The sequence below is a fragment of the Oncorhynchus clarkii genome, chromosome 13, assembly GCF_045791955.1.
Source record: "Oncorhynchus clarkii lewisi isolate Uvic-CL-2024 chromosome 13, UVic_Ocla_1.0, whole genome shotgun sequence".
NCBI lineage: Eukaryota > Metazoa > Chordata > Actinopteri > Salmoniformes > Salmonidae > Oncorhynchus > Oncorhynchus clarkii.
This window is the reverse complement of record NC_092159.1, coordinates 48,111,637-48,128,888: the sequence shown is the minus strand read 5'-3', so window position 1 is coordinate 48,128,888 and position 17,252 is coordinate 48,111,637. Positions and strand designations below refer to the sequence as shown.

At 46.4% G+C, this 17,252-nt stretch overlaps 1 protein-coding gene across 10 annotated transcripts in view; it reads left to right on the top strand.

The window, feature by feature from the left end:
- The window catches only part of LOC139364944 (caskin-2-like), a 73,296-nt gene that overhangs the window by 37,431 nt on the left and 18,613 nt on the right, over nucleotides 1-17,252 (top strand). For 7 of the 10 annotated variants that reach the window (XM_071102207.1, XM_071102210.1, XM_071102204.1 and 4 more), the window contains 7 exons: nucleotides 442-539; nucleotides 4,207-4,352; nucleotides 5,737-5,832; nucleotides 7,390-7,520; nucleotides 13,825-13,933; nucleotides 14,176-14,284; nucleotides 16,819-16,913. In XM_071102207.1, coding sequence (XP_070958308.1) covers nucleotides 442-539; nucleotides 4,207-4,352; nucleotides 5,737-5,832; nucleotides 7,390-7,520; nucleotides 13,825-13,933; nucleotides 14,176-14,284; nucleotides 16,819-16,913 — 784 coding nt within the window. The remainder of the gene's footprint in view (nucleotides 1-441; nucleotides 540-4,206; nucleotides 4,353-5,736; nucleotides 5,833-7,389; nucleotides 7,521-13,824; nucleotides 13,934-14,175; nucleotides 14,285-16,818; nucleotides 16,914-17,252) is intronic. The other 3 variants (XM_071102213.1, XM_071102208.1, XM_071102205.1) reach the window with 1 other exon arrangement.

The window sequence follows — 17,252 nt, the reverse complement described above, 5'->3', positions numbered from 1 at the left end:
GCTATATCCCTCTGTTGTCTTCCCATTTCCTCTTCTCCGTTGTCTTTGTGCCTCTGTGCTATATCCCTCTGTTGTCTTCCCATTTCCTCTTCTCTGTTGTCTTTGTGCCTCTGTGCTATATCCCTCTGTTATCTTCCCATCTCCTCTTCTCCGTTGTCTTTGTGCCTCTGTGCTATATCCCTCTGTTGTCTTCCCATTTCCTCTTCTCCGTTGTCTTTGTGTCTCTGTGCTATATCCCTCTGTTGTCTTCCCATCTCCTCTTCTCTGTTGTCTTTGTGCCTCTGTGCTATATCCCTCTGTTATCTTCCTATCTCCTCTTCTCCGTTGTCTTTGTGCCTCTGTGCTATATCCCTCTGTTATCTTCCCATCTCCTCTTCTCCGTTGTCTTTGTGCCTCTGTGCTATATCCCTCCGTCATCTTTCTGTGTGTTTTTGTCTTCAGGTTCTCAGCTCTCCACCATGCTGCTCTGACCGGAACTACAGACCTGCTGTCTGTGCTGCTGGAGGCCCAGGCCACCGTTGACATCAAGGACAGGAACGGTGAGACACAGCACTATTTATCACCTGCTCTCAGATCAGCTAGCAAAACAGCTAACACAGGTCTTAGTGAGATCATCTCAGTCAGCACAGACATTATCTCTGATGTTTTCTATCAGTGGCACACATTGTCTTGAGATTTCCTGTTAGCTGGTACATACAGATCTCAGACCAGTTAGCAACATGTGCCTCAGTACAAACAGACTCACCTTTAATTCATATTATCTGGGATGTTTTTATTAGTGACGCACACATTGTCTTGTGATTCTACTGTATATCAGCTCGTACATTCTATTAGTTCCATCTGTGGAACACATTGTGATTTTCATATCAGCTTTCATATGGATAACCCAAAAATGTCTACTGTACTTCTGTCCCTCACTCACTGTCTGTCTGTCTTGTGTTTGTTTATATGTGTATTGTCCAGTGCCATGCAACAGTATTCACCCCCCTTGGCGTTTTTCCTATTTTGTTGCATTACAACCTGTAATTTAAATAGATTTTCTTTTGAATTTCATGTAATGGACATACACAAAATAGTCCAAATTGGTGAAGTGAAATGAAAAAAATTACTTGTTTCGCAAAATAAAAAAATAAAATGGAAAAGTTGTGCGTGTATACAGTGGGGAGAACAAGTATTTGATACACTTCCGATTTTGCAGGTTTTCCTACTTACAAAGCATGTAGAGGTCTGTAATTTTTATCATAGGTACACTTCAACTGTGAGAGACTAAAACAAAAATCCAGAAAATCACATTGTATGATTTTTAAGTAATTAATTTGCATTTTATTGCATGACATAAGTATTTGATACATCAGAAAAGCAGAACTTAATATTTGGTACAGAAACCTTTGTTTGCAATTACAAAGATCATACGTTTCCTGTAGTTCTTGACCAGGTTTGCACACACTGCAGCAGGGATTTTGGCCCACTCCTCCATACAGACCTTCTCCAGATCCTTCAGGTTTCGGGGCTGTCGCTGGCTAATACGGGCTTTCAGCTCCCTCCAAAGATTTTCTATTGGGTTCAGGTCTGGAGACTGGCTAGGCCACTCCGGGACCTTGAGATGCTTCTTACGGAGCCACTCCTTAGTTGCCCTGGCTGTGTGTTTCGGGTCGTTGTCATGCTGGAAGACCCAGCCACGACCCATCTTCAATGCTCTTACTGAGGGAAGGAGGTTGTTGGCCAAGATCTCGCGATACATGGCCCCATCCATCCTCCCCTCAATACGGTGCAGTCGTCCTGTCCCCTTTGCAGAAAAGCATCCCAGAAGAATGATGTTTCCACCTCCATGCTTCACGGTTGGGATGGTGTTCTTGGGGTTGTACTCATCCTTCTTCTTCCTCCAAACACGGCGAGTGGAGTTTAGACCAAAAAGCTCTATTTTTTTCTCATCAGACCACATGACCTTCTCCTATTCTTCCTTTGGATCATCCAGATGGTCATTGGGAAACTTCAGACGGGCCTGGACATGCGCTGGCTTGAGCAGGGGGACCTTGCGTGCGCTGCAGGATTTTAATCCATGACGGCGTAGTGTGTTACTAATGGTTTTCTTTGAGACTGTGGTCCCAGCTCTCTTCAGGTCATTGACCAAGTCCTGCCGTGTAGTTCTGGGCTGACACCTTCCTCATGATCATTGATGCCCCACGAGGTGAAATCTTGCAAGGAGCCCCCGACTGAGGGTGATTGACCGTCATCTTGAACTTCTTCCATCTTCTAATAATTGAGCTAACAGTTGTTGACTTCTCACCAAGCTGCTTGCCTATTGTTCTGTAGCCCATCCCAGCCTTGTGCAGGTCTACAATTTTATCCCTGATGTCCTTACACAGCTCTCTGGTCTTGGCCATTGTGGAGAGGTTGGAGTCTGTTTGATTGAGTGTGTGGACAGGTGTCTTTTATACAGGTAATGAGTTCAAACAGGTGCAGTTAATACAGGTAATGAGTGGAGAACAGGAGGGCTTCTTAAAGAAAAACTAACAGGTCTGTGGGAGCCGGAGTTCTTACTGGTTGGTAGGTGATCAAATACTTATGTCATGCAATAAAATGCAAACAAATTACTTAAAAATCATACAATGTGATTTTCTGGATTTTTATTTTGGATTCCGTCTCTCACAGTTGAAGTGTACCTATGATAAAAATTACAGACCTCTACATGCTTTGTAAGTAGGAAAACCTGCAAAATCGGCAGTGTATCAAATACTTGTTCTCCCCACTGTACCTATTCACCCCCTTTGCTATGTAGCCCCTAAATAAGATCTGGTGCTACCAATTACCTTCAGAAGTCACATAATTAGGTAAATAAAGTCCACCTGTGTGCAATCTAAGTGTCACATGATCACACAATCTCATTATATATTCACTGTTCTGAAAGGCCCCAGAGCCTGCAACACCACTAAGCAAGGGGCACCACCAACCAAGCGGCACTATGAAGACCAAGGATCTCTCCAAACAGATCAGGGACAAAGTTGTGGAGAAGTACAGATCAGGGTTGGGTTATAAAAAATATTAGAAACTTTGAACATCCCACGGGCACCATTAAATCCATTATTAAATAATGGGAAGGATATGGCACCACAACAAACCTGCCAAGAGAGGGCCACCCACCAAAACTCAGAACAGGCAAAGTGGGCATTAAGCAGAGAGGCAACAAAGAGACCAAAGATAACCCTGAAGGAGCTGCGAAGCTCCACAGCGGAGATTGGAGTATCTGTCCATAGGACCACTTTAAGCCGTACACTCCACGTAGCTGGGCATTACTGAAGAGTAGCAAGAAAAAAAGCCATTGCTTAAAGAAAAAAAGAAGCAAACACGTTTGGTGTTCGCCGAACGGCATGTGGGAGACTCCCCAAATATATGGAAGAAGGTACTCTGGTCAGATGAGACTAAAATGTAGCTTTTTGGCCATCAAGGAAAACGCTATGTCTGGCGCAAACCCAACACCTCTCATCACCCGGAGAACACCATCCCCACAGTGAAGCGTGGTGGTGGCAGCATCATGCTGTGGGGATATTTTTCATCGGCAGGGACTGGGGAACTGGTCAGAATTGAAGGAATGATGGATGGTTCTAAATACAGGGACATTCTTGAGGGAAACCTGTTTGTCTTCCAGAGATTTGAGACTGGGACGGAGGTTCACCTTCCAGCAGGACAATGACCCTAAGCATACTGCTAAAGCAACACTTGTGGTTTAAGGTGAAACATTGAAATGTCTTGGAATGGCCTAGTCAAAGCCCAGACCTCAATCCAATTGAGAATCTGTGGTATGACTTAAAGATTCCTGTACACCAGCGGAACCCATCCATTGAGCTGGAGCAGTTTTGCCTTGAAGAATGGGCAAAAATCCCAGTGGCTAGATGTGCCAAGCTTATAGAGACATACTCCAAGAGACTTGCAGCTGTAATTGCTGCAAAAGGTGGCTCTACAAAGTATTGACTAGTTATGCACCCTCAAGTTTTCTGTTATTTTGGTCTCATTTCTTGTTTGTTTCACAATAAAAAAATATTTTGCATCTTCAACGTGGTAGACATGTTGTGTAAATCAAATGATACAAACCTGCCAAATATCCATTTTAATTCCAGGTTGTAAGGCAGTAAAGTAGGAAACATGCCAAGGGGGGTGAATACGTTCGCAAGCCACTGTATGTGATCATAGATGTGCTGCCTCCTGCAGGTATGCGTCCGCTCCACTATGCAGCATGGCAGGGCAAGGCTGATTCTGTCCTTATGCTGCTGCGGGCCGGAGCTGGAGTCAATGGGGTCTCACAGGATGGACACATCCCCCTGCACCTGGCCGCACAGTACGGACACTATGACGTGGTCAGTCCACACACAGACCCACAGACAGACAGACAGACAGACAGACAGACAGACAGACAGACAGACAGACAGACAGACAGACAGACAGACATCGTTAAGCACTGTCAACAGATATCCCCATTCTGCTGGATTGGGTGGAATGTATGCTGTTCTCTCCACAAAGCTGATGCTGGTTTACTGTGGGTCACTTATCTGAGATTTAGATGTGTGTAGTCATGTTTGGTCAGTCCACTTAAGTCTTAAACAGTAAACAAACTGTCAACAAATCACAGCCATAGCCCCAAAACAGATGTGATCTGGCAGGGGATAGAGTAGGATGAGTGGTGGTTGGTGGTACAGTCATTTAAGAGATTGAGGGGTCAGGGGATACGTAGCAAGCTGGGAGAGGAGAGGCATGTTGGTGTGATTGGATTGGAGAGGGAGAGGGAGAGAGAAGAACGAGGCAGGATGAGGGTTATTGGATTTGTAGGGTTTGAGGGGGTAATGATGGGGAGTCAGGTGATCAGGTTTAGGGGGGATTAGGAACCTTGTCTTTGTTACTAACCCCCGTCCGTCAGTCCGTCCCCGTCTCACCCCCTGTAGTGCTGAGTGATAAGTCGGTTTGGTTTCGGTCCGATTTATGGTTTTCGCTTTAACAACACAGAATAAAACAATGAATAAAAGTCCCATGATGATAGATGGTGCGTTTTCAGGTAGAGATACCTCGCGCAACTGCTCTAAATCGCGCGCTCCCTCTGTGTATGCCCCACACAGACGGGACAAGTATGCATGCAATGGATTATGGTCATTGTAGTTAACTACCCACATTTCCTGCGCTGAACTATGTAGAATATTGGCCTGTTGGAAACTACAACTCCCTACTACATTACACAGTTCGGCTTTGATCTGATTTATCTCTAGAGAAACTGCACATTGAGCGCAAAGAAAAAAACGAACTAAATGGAATTCAAATAATTGGGAAATAGATCAGGAACTATCCTACAAGCATTGTCAGGATGTGTTCAGGTTACGACACATTAATTGATTTGTAAGCCTTTTAGGACCACAGTTTGTGTGAAAAGCATTTATCTGCACAGACCATGAAGTCCCATTTGATTGTAACAGCCTCCGGTCCTGTCATCTACTATGTATTCCCAGAGCAGAATGACCAGGGCTAATGGACTGTCTGTTTTCACTGTTTTTGCTGATAGAAACATCTGACATCATCTCCCTGGCTATGTGTGTTGTAATGTTATCTGCATGACCACATCCACATAACATAACCTACTCCCCTAATGGCCCCGGTGACAGTGTATGGTATTTGATCTTGTCTGTGTGTGTGTGTGTGTGTTAATATGTGTGTGTGTGTGTGTGTGTTGATTCCCTGTCTGTCTGTTTCTCTCAGTCTGAGATGCTGCTGCAGCACCAGTCCAACCCCTGTCTGATCAACAAAACCAAGAAGACCCCCCTAGACCTGGCCTGTGAGTTCGGTAGAGTCAAGGTAAGACTGTGTGTGTGTTTCTCCTCCCCCACCACTGGCCCAGGCTCACAGAGACAGACAGGGGGTCTACAGTGATGTAACTCTTGGCCTGTGTTAGTCTAGACAGAGGTCACAGCTGGACAGATACAACCCCTCTGGATCTGGGATGGACTGCAGTGATGTAACTCATGGCTTGTGTTAGTCTAGACAGAGGTCACAGCTGGACAGATCCCTCCCTCTGGATCTGGGATGGACTGCGTTGTCACAACTGCTCCTCTTCCATCAAATAAATCTCACTTCTGCACTCTTTACTTTCTTTCTTTCTTGAGCACAGTTATTCTCACTCAATTGTCACACTCTCTCCATCTCAAATGTACATTTGGTTACTATGACTTAATGGTGAATTGGGCAGTTTAGGCCTGCATCATTAAACCAGTTTGACAATTTCAGAAACATCTCTCCCTGACCGCACAATAGGTTTGAATATGGATTTTTCAGTTCCTATAGCCATTCAAACACCACCAAGCCAATGTGAGTGTATTTCAAACTCTGTGCGCTGCCTCAATCAAGGTCCCTGGTCCCAAATAGTGCTGCAGCAGCATTTAGTTTGGATAGGACAGTGTGAAGCCGAACCAAGCCAGGGTGAAGTAATAGTACACACACACACACACTCATTGGGAACGCTGCTCTCCTCTCCTACTGGGCTGGAAAGTCCCCTTGTCTTTCATGCTTATTTATCTGGATGTGGGCTGGAGAGGAAGTATTGGCAAGTCCGTCTGTAACTTCTATTACTGGAAGGTTTGCTGGGCAGCTTTGTTTGTGCTTGTGTGTTTGTTAAATGAGACTTGAGAGAGTTAGCCTGTAACTATTGTCCCCCAGGATCGATTTAGAATGGGATATCTTTAGAATGCTGACACTGGCTCCACCGTGTGTGTGTGTGTGTGTGTGTGTGTGTGTGTGTGTGTGTGTGTGTGTGTGTGTGTGTGTGTGTGTGTGTGTGTAGTGTGTTTATGGGCATCAGCTGCTGTGTTGGGGTGCCAGGGTGTGGCGAGGCCCTCCCTATTTCTATTTCTCTCTCTTCTTCCACTCTTCCTTTCTCTCTCTCCTTTTCCCTCTCTGTCCCTTTGTGTTTCCTCCTGTCCTCTGTCCCAGACCAGTCTCCCAGCAGCAGCAGTCATTCAGTGAGTGTTGAGGTGTCATCCAGTGTGTGGGCCAGATGTGTGGGGTTGTTTATGCCACTGGGTCACTCCTGTTTTACCTCACACTCACCTGTGGGTCCTCCCATGTCAAATCACAGGACTCATAAATGTTTCAGACTTGTGTGTGTGCGTTATCCCTTGTCCTAACAGTGCATGAAATGTACATGTGTTGGTAACAGGTGAAGCCTGTACTCATCACCCTGTTTTTTCTTTATCACCCCTCCTTCTCCCCTCCCTTCTCTCGCTCTTTCTTCTCTCTCTCTCTCTCTCTCTCTCTCTCTCTCTCTCTCTCTCTCTCTCTCTCTCTCTCTCTCTCTCTCTCTCTCTCTCTCTCTCTCTCTCATTCAATTTCCCTTTCTCCATGACTTTATGAGGTCAGGTTGCTCAGCTGTTGTTGAGCAGTAACATGGTGGTGGCTCTGTTAGAGGGTAATAGTAAGGAACCTGCAGACTCAGGCTTTAACACTCCGCTGCACCTCGCCGCACGCAACGGACACAAGGACATCATCCGGTAAGAGACTTCCTATTGTTTTTCACAATCTGAACTTGTGAAACGTACGCAAAACTCGTGTTGTGTAATAAGTGTTGTATATATCATGCATTGATGTCAATGATGTCAAGTTTTAATGCAGATTTGTGTACACGTTTGTCAGGCTGCGATTCAGACCATAATGATTTGTGTGTACACTGCCCATTGATAGATTGATATTTTCTTGTGGGTCTTAATCCTCTGCCTGTCATTCCTCTAATTTGTCCCATACTAAATGAAAGGCTATGATTGATCATGGTTGGTCAGTACATTTTCTGTGTGATTGAACACCTACTCTGAGGTGGACAGGGGTCTGACAGGGTTAACACAGTCACTGATCTGGAACTGGTGTGCTGGGAGACTCAACAGGACAGTAAATGGTTCCCATGGGTCTACCCTCTCTCCTTCCCTCCTCCTCTTCCTCTCCACGGTACTCTGGACAAGACAAGAACCACCAGACATGGCTCTGTCTCCACACCCTCGCTCTAGAACACTGTGGTGTGTGAATGTGTTTATTCTCTCTCTCAAGTGGATCTAGCCATATATTTAGTACCCCAATCTCTGCTCTGACTACCTGGGAGGCTATAAAACGGCCTGTCCAATGTCCGCTCCACCAGGGGCCACAGTCCCAATCCCCTAGTACCTCTATGGAGACCTACATCAGAGTCTGTCTGGTACAGTCCAGTACCAGACACCCAGGTCACCCTGAGCCCTGCCATAGAGAAGGGGAGGAGGAGGGGGTCTACTCTGCAGCCCTGTTCCCATGTTTCACTGACAGCTGCAGCAGTCTGTCACCAGGCTGAGAGAGCGAGAGAGATGGATATGCAGAAAGACACTGGAGAGAGACTGAGAGGGAGGCTCTCTGGTGTTAGGCTGCAGTGCTGCCAATGTGACCCAGATCTGCCAGTGAGATGTGGCTGCTGATTTATCCATAGTAGCTGGGACCAGACTGTTAACTCTAGAACTGCTGGGCCTCGATGGACCCCGCCTTCAAGCTAATGAGCAGTCATTCTGACTGCAACCTTCTAACAGTGTAATTCATACTTTTTATATATGCTGTCGCAAACATAATAATTTGGTTGTGTTTATGAAAGTCTTGGGTAACATTAGAATACCATTTTTATTTTATTTCAAAGAACTCCATAGCATTTTCATTTGTTTATGTTACTTTACGCTATACGTATAAAGATGCACGGTCAAATGATGGAAACATCAGTAACCTAAACATCATTATAAGCGTGAAGTGGCCTTGATAAATAGTGCAATTTGAGGCAAAAGCAACAGTGGCATTATAATCAATATACAGTTGAAGTCGGAAGTTTACATACACTTAGGTTGGAGTCATTAAAATTCGTTTTCAACCATTCCACAAATTTCTTGTTAACAAACTATAGTTTTGACAAGTCGGTTAGGACATCTACTTTGTGCATGACACAAGTCATTTTGCCAACAATTGTTTACAGACAGATTATTTCACTTATAATTCACTGTATCACAATTCCAGTCGGTCAGAAGTTTACATATACTAAGTTGACTGTGCCTTTAAATTGCTTGGGAAATTCCAGAACATGATGTCATGGCTTTAGAAGCTTCTGATAGGCTAATTTACATAATTTGAGTCAATTGGTGGTGTACCTGTGGATGTATTTCAAGACCTACCTTCAAACTCAGTGCCTCTTTGCTTGGCATCATGGGAAAATCTAAAGAAATCAGCCAAGACCTCAGAAAAAAAATTATAGACCTCCACAAGTCTGGTTCATCCTTGGCAGCAATTTCCAAACGCCTGAAGGTACCACATGCATCTGTACAAACAATAGTATGCCAGAATAAACACCATGGGATCACGCAGCCATCATACCGCTCAGGAAGGAGACGCGTTCTGTCTCCTAGAGATGAACGTACTTTGGTGCGAAAAGTGCAAATCAATCCCAGAACAACAACAAAGGACCTTGTGAAGATGCTGGAGGAAATAGGTACAAAAGTATCTATATCCACAGTAAAACGAGTCCTATATCGACATAACCTGAAAGGTCGCTCAGCAAGAAGCCACTGCTCCAAAACCGCCATAAAAAAGCCAGACTATGGTTTGCAACTGCCTTTGGGGACAAAGATTGTATTTTTTTGAGAAATGTCCTCTAGTCTGATGAAACAAAAATAGAACTGTTTGGCCATAATGACCATCGTTATGTTTTGAGGAAAAGGGGGAGGCTTGCAAGCCGAAGAACACCATCCCAACTGTGAAGCACGGGGGTGGCAGCATCTTGTTGTGGGGGTGTTTTCCTGCAAGACAGACTGGTGCACTTCACAAAATAGATGGCATCATGAGGGAGAAAAATGATGTGGATATATTGAAGCAAAATCTCAAGACATCAGTCAGGAAGTTAAAGCTTGGTTGCAAATGGGTCTTCCAATTGGACAATGACCCCAAGCATATTCCCAAAGTTGTGGCAAAATGGCTTAAGGACAACAAAGTCAAGGTATTGGAGTGGCCATCACAAAGCCCTGACCTCAATCCTATAGAAGATTTGTGGGCAGAACTGAAAAGGCGTGTGCAAGCAAGGAGGCCTACAAACCTGACTCAGTTACAGCATCTCTGTCAGGAGGAATGGGCCAAAATTCACCCAACTTATTGTGGGAAGCATGTTTAAACAATTTATAGGCAATGCTACCAAATAATAATTGAGTGTATGTAAACTTCTGACCCACTGGGAATGTGATGAAAGACATAAAAGCTGAAATAAATCATTCTCTCTACTATTATTCTGACATTTCACATTCTTAAAATAAAATTGTGATCCTAACTGACCTAAGACAGGACATTTTTACTTGGATTAAATGTCAGGAATTGTGAAAAACTGAGTTTTTAAATTTATTTGGCTAAGGTGTATGTAAACTTCAAATGTAAGTGTTGATATGACAGCAGTCACAAATAGTCAGTTATTGTCAGCACGCGCTTATATTGTGTGCATCTTCAATGCCATCAGTTGAACTTAATTTAACTGTTATCCCTTGTCCCAACAGTTTACTCAAATCTTCATAAATTTCACCTGCCTTAACACACTTTGACACCTTTGTTTGGTTGTAGTGCGTAATAGTCTCCGGTTTTCTCTTTGGGTTCCGTTGTCTTGTCATTCTTCAGCACTGTTGAGGAGTACAACAGCAGGTGCCTTATTTTGTGCAGAGCTCCCGTCTCACTTTGTCCATGGTGCCAGCCAGACTTGTTTTCAAATTGTTCGCCAATGACAGTGAAGTTAAGAAATTGTCCATGGAGACATTTCTCCCCTTGCCAATGTAAGGTCTCCAACACTGACCTTCTGCACAATATAGATATTTTCCCAGATATTGAAAGCCGTTCAGCATGTTCATTACGCACTCTCTCACGGTGTAGCCTGCTCCCAAGTAGCCCAGAGTAGACTGATAAGACTGCTGTGATTAGAGTACATATAATTTAAGATTCTAATTAGAATAGATCAATACAATAGGATGGCCTGTTTTTAATTCACAATTGGTGATGACATAATTATGCATGGTTTGCTTCCCCTCCCCCTTTCTCCCTATCATACTTTACTTCATTTATTCAATCTGTTATATGTGTACCCTTTCTCCCTATCATACTTTACTTCATTTATTCAATCTGTTATATGTGTGAAATTAGTTTCGGTTTAGGTTCAGTTTTGAGGCAATTATTGAGGTGATTATCAACTGGGACAGCGCCTTCAACTGTCGAGAGAAGGAGTGGAGCAGGCCCCACTGTCGGGAGAAGGAGTGGAGCAGGCCCCACTGTCGGGAGAAGGAGTGGAGCAGGCCCCACTGTCGGGAGAAGGAGTGGAGCAGGCCCCACTGTCGGGAGAAGGAGTGGAGCAGGCCCCACTGTCGGGAGAAGGAGTGGAGCAGGCGCCACTGTCGGGAGAAGGAGTGGAGCAGGCGCCACTGTCGGGAGAAGTAGTGGAGCAGGCCCCACTGTCGGGAGAAGGAGTGGAGCAGGCCCCACTGTCGGGAGAAGGAGTGGAGCAGGCCCCACTGTCGGGAGAAGGAGTGGAGCAGGCCCCACTGTCGGGAGAAGGAGTGGAGCAGGCCCCACTGTCGGGAGAAGGAGTGGAGCAGGCCCCACTGTCGGGAGAAGGAGTGGAGCAGGCTCCACTGTCGGGAGGAGGAGTGGAGCAGGCCCCACTGTCGGGAGAAGGAGTGGAGCAGGCCCCACTGTCGGGAGAAGGAGTGGAGCAGGCCCCACTGTCGGGAGAAGGAGTGGAGCAGGCGCCACTGTCGGGAGAAGTAGTGGAGCAGGCCCCACTGTCGGGAGAAGTAGTGGAGCAGGCCCCACTGTCGGGAGAAGTAGTGGAGCAGGCCCCACTGTCGGGAGAAGGAGTGGAGCAGGCCCCACTGTCGGGAGAAGGAGTGGAGCAGGCCCCACTGTCGGGAGAAGGAGTGGAGCAGGCCCCACTGTCGGGAGAAGGAGTGGAGCAGGCCCCACTGTCGGGAGGAGGAGTGGAGCAGGCCCCACTGTCGGAGGAAGGAGTGGAGCAGGCCCCACTGTCAGGAGAAGGAGTGGAGCAGGCCCCACTGCTGGGAGAAGGAGTGGAGCAGGCCCCACTGTCGGATGAAGGAGTGGAGCAGACCCCACTGTCAGGAGAAGGAGTGGAGCAGGCCCCACTGGGTTATTTGCGAAAAGTCAAGGACTGAGGGGGGCATGACTTAAATGGCAGAGTAATAAATACCATGAATGAGCAGTGAAAATGACTGCTTTAGCAGTTCTAGTGTTAAGGAGTCCTATTTGTTTGTGTGGTGGTCTGCCCTTTCTCTGACACACCTCCCTGGTCCAAACCACCGTACCAAAGAAACAGTCAAGGCTTTCATTGGCTTCAATTGATAATGAAAGAGAGAAACTGTGTATTCAACCATGGCACAAGGATTTCTGGGATCCAGTGGCCATATGACTCCATAACAATGCCCTGTGGTCCAATCACACGGTTATGTCACCACAATACATGCTGTAACCGGTCCCATGGTTCCACCACTTTGGCCCCACATAGACATCCATGTAGTAGAGATATTAAAGGGGGGATATGAACAGTGGGTTATTGAGTCAGTGCGGCCCCAAAGGAGGAGAGGAGAACAGGATAGGGCTCTCTCTTTCAGCATCCAGCCAAGCCAGAGCGACAGAGACTTTGATGAGCCTGCCCTCCTTTGTGTTTCTAAGGGGAAATGAAACGAGCACACTGACCCGGGGCTTAGCAGCCGCAGGGCAGAGGGGGAGGGGGGAGAGTGAGAGATGCTGAAGCACAGTATCTGAAACAGGATGAGAATAATGAAGTTCACGTAAGAGAGAGGTGTTCTTCCTCTACCTGTCTCTATATCTCTGTCTCTCTCCTGTCTTTGTCCCCAGCATGGCCCCTCTACCAGGGCTCAGTCTTCTGAGTCATCGCTCTGTGCTTGGCAACTGAGCCCCAAAAATCCCTCTCTCTTTCTCTCTGTCTCCCTCTCACGCTCTAAGTGACTTCTTGTTAGATGCGTGCCTTATTTACTAAAGTGAGTGGTGAGGCAAACTGATGATGCAAATCACTGTCACTGTCTGAATCAGTCTTGTATTGTTATTTTGGGTTACTATAGATAAATGGTGTGATTGTGACAGAGGTCATTGTGAGATGGTGTGGTTGTGGTATGGTTCTGGTTTGGCTGATGAGCAGGTATGTCATGGAAAGACAGGGGTTATGGGTTTGCATTAGTTAGTTAGTTAGTTACCAAACCATTTTGCATGTGGGCATGTATGGAATCCCACTTCCCCTTGCCTTGTGTGTGTGTGTGAACTTTCCATGCTGTACATTCCCAGAAGAGCTCTGACATTCCTACTAATATTCCTAAAGTTTAACTTGTCTACTTTATATTTATTTTAACCTTTATTTAACCAGGCAAGTCAGTTAAGAACAAATTATTGTTTTCAATGACGGCCTAGGAACAGTGGGTTAACTGCCTTGTTCACTACCAGGATATTTGAGTGTGTGTGTGTCTGCGTGTGTGTGTGTCTGTGCAGTTGGAATCGAGTGTGAATTCTCCAGATTTCCCCCTGGCACCTCAGTGAGTTCATGTGATGTGGGATGTTGAGCAGACTAGCTACAGTGGATCAATGTAACACTGCCATTGACATAATATACTGTCCTGGCATCTGGTCCTGCTGGCTCCATCCATGGCTCTGCCACGCAGAAACCTTTACAATTCACCCTGGAGTTAACAGCCTTTGTAAACTTGAATCTGTACTAAAGTAGTACTGTGTTGTTCCTCTCTGGTTCAGGTTGCTGCTGAAAGCGGGCATCGACATCAACAGGGCCACTAAGGCTGGCACTGCCCTGCACGAGGCTGCCCTCTACGGCAAGACGGAGGTGGTCAGACAGCTGCTAGAGGTAAGACACCTGGAGGGACATCAACCTCACTTAGTCTTTAACTAGTCTGATTCAATCACTATTCTTCCACATTCAACTAACAGTTGGTAACATGTTGTCCATTGTAAGTGAAGTGTTTTATTGAATAGGCTGTACAATACATTGCCGTTGACAGCATTAGACTTGAGAACATTGATGTTGAATGTGCTGCTGTGTTTCAGTGCACATCTGATTGACAATAACGTTGTGTGTGGTTTTGACAGGCTGGTATAGACGTGAACATCCGTAACACGTACAACCAGACAGCCCTGGACATGGTGAACCAGTTCACCACCTCCCACGCCAGCAAGGACATCAAGCAGCTCCTACGAGGTGAACAGAGCACCAGTCATCACTGGAATACACTGGGACAGGAGATGGTTGTTAACAAATGAAGACATTATTCCATGAAGTATCATTCTTTGGCAGTCTTTATCTCTCATTCTGTTTTCCGCCTGTTTTATTGTCCTTGAACCACGGCTCTACAGTGCAACCTTTTTACTCACAAACTGAAAAAGTCAAGTATGAGTTTTGATTTATAGCGTATAAATTGCTGCTGTAGTTATTTTCTAAGTATGTTGGCTGTTTTAGAAGTGTGTAGCCATAGAGTCTACTTGAGTGACTTTGTCCTTGTGTTTCTTGGCTATGGAAATCATTTTGTTCCCATGCTAGGTTGTTTTTATGTTAGCTTGTTTGAGCTCGCTCAACTCAACTGCTAGTGAAGAGACACGGGAGAATCTCATCTCTCCCAGACAGACATGCCAGTCTCACTGTTACCCTTAAAGGGGCAGCGGAACATTTTTGTCTCCCCTAAGTGGCTAAAATATTTGACGGTACATTGTACTTGCTTGAGCATAGAACACCACAAAAACATTTTAATCTTTCACTTTTGGTAATTTCTTATAAAAACGATCTTCCTTAAATACTTTTATTGTGTTCCTAAATGTATTTGTGTGTTAAAAAAATCTATTTAGCCGCAAAAATGGAAAAAAATGTCAGCATAGATTCCCGCTAGCAGATTTATTTCTTTGTGCTTTTGTGTAGTGAAGCGACTCTTGCATCTCTTGCAGTTTGAGTTCTGCAGGACAGTGTGTTCAGAGGTGTGTGTGTGTGTCGGGAGAGGAGACAGACTGAGACAGAGCCAGTGCAGACGTTCCTATAGCGAGAGAGGCCCAGAGGAGAGACTGAGGGATATGAAATGCTCAAAGCTGTAATTCACCAAGCAGCTGTGTTTAACCTCATGGAGTACAGGTTACATAACCCTATCAGCTCACACACACACACGCACGCACACAACCAAAAGACTAGGTGTGTGGGTGGGTCTCCCCTCTCTCTGTCCCACTCTCTCTCTTTCTCCCCTCTCTCTGTCCCTCTCTTTCTCCCCTCTCTCTGTTCCCCTCTCTCTCTTTCTCCCCTCTCTCTGTCCCACTCTCTCTCTTTCTCCCCTCTCTCTGTCCCACTCTCTCTCTTTCTCCCCTCTCTCTGTCCCACTCTCTCTCTTTCTCCCCTCTCTCTGTTCCACTCTCTCCCTTTCTCCCCTCTCTCTGTTCCACTCTCTCCCTTTCTCCCCTCTCTCTGTCCCACTCTCTCCCTTTCTCCCCTCTCTCTGTCCCACTCTCTCTTTCTCCCCTCTCTCTGTCCCACTCTCTCTCTTTCTCCCCTCTCTCTGTCCCACTCTCTCTCTTTCTCCCCTCTCTCTGTTCCACTCTCTCTCTTTCTCCCTTCTCTCTGTTCCACTCTCTCTCTTTCTCCCCTCTCTCTGTCCCACTCTCTCTCTTTCTCCCCTCTCTCTGTTCCACTCTCTTTCTTTCTCCCCTCTCTCTGTTCCACTCTCTCTCTTTCTCTCCGCCCCACTCTCTCTCTTTCCCCCTCTCTCTGTCCCACTCTCTATTTCTCCCCTCTCTCTGTCCCACTCTCTCTCTCTTTCTCTCCTCTCTCTGTCCCACTCTCTCTCTTTCTCCCCTCTCTCTGTCCCACTATCTCTCTCTTTCTCCCCTCTCTCTGTCCCACTATCTCTCTCTTTCTCCCCTCTCTCTGTCCCACTCTCTCCCTTTCTCCCCTCTCTCTGTCCCACTCTCTCTCCCCTCTCTCTGTCCCACTCTCTCTCTTTCTCCCCTCTCTCTGTCCCACTCTCTCTCTTTCTCCCCTCTCTCTGTTCCACTCTCTCTCTTTCTCCCTTCTCTCTGTTCCACTCTCTCTCTTTCTCCCCTCTCTCTGTCCCACTCTCTCTCTTTCTCCCCTCTCTCTGTTCCACTCTCTTTCTTTCTCCCCTCTCTCTGTTCCACTCTCTCTCTTTCTCTCCGCCCCACTCTCTCTCTTTCCCCCTCTCTCTGTCCCACTCTCTCTCTCTTTCTCTCCTCTCTCTGTCCCACTCTCTCTCTCTTTCTCCTCTCTCTGTCCCACTATCTCTCTTTTTCTCCCCTCTCTCTGTCCCACTCTTTCTCTTTCTCCCCTCTCTCTCTCCCACTCTTCTCTCTTTCTCCCCTCTCTCTCTCTTTCTCCCCTCTCTCTGTCCCACTCTCTCTCTTTCTCCCCTCTCTCTGTCCCACTCTCTCTCTTTCTCCCCTCTCTCTGTCCCACTCTCTCTCTTTCTCCCCTCTCTCTGTCCCACTCTCTCTTTATCTCCCCTCTCTCTGTCCCACTCTTTCTCTTTCTCCCCTCTCTCTGTCCCACTCTCTCTCTTTCTCCCCTCTCTCTGTCCCACTCTTTCTCTTTCTCCCCTCTCTGTCCCACTCTCTCTCTCTTTCTCCCCTCTCTCTGTTCCACTCTCTCTCTTTCTCCCCTCTCTCTGTTCCACTCTCTCTCTTTCTCCCCTCTCTCTGTCCCACTCTTTCTCTTTCTCCCCTCTCTGTCTTTCTCACACACAGATGCTACAGGTGTCCTGCAGGTGAGAGCTCTGAAAGACTACTGGAACATCCACGACCCCACTGCTCTCAACATCCGGGCCGGGGATGTCATCATGGTAGGCTGCAGGAAGACACACAGACACAACCCTCTCTATTTGCTGTCTGTAACTCCTCAGATGTGCCTCAGCTGGCTTTGCAGTGTTGTTCCCACACTCACTGTGCCCAACCGTGCCCCCATGTTGTCTGTTAGGACAGGTGTGTTTTCCCTGTGAACTGTCAGGCTCATCCTCTCTAACAGGTGTTTTGGTAGCAAGCAGGGAGACAGGCTGGCAGTGTTTATGTGCGGGTGGCTTCATGAGTATTCAGTAGACACAGTATGTAGATATGTGTGATTTTCAGCTGTTCCATGCAGTTGAACTACTCCACCGCTAGCACACCTGATTCAACATCTCAAC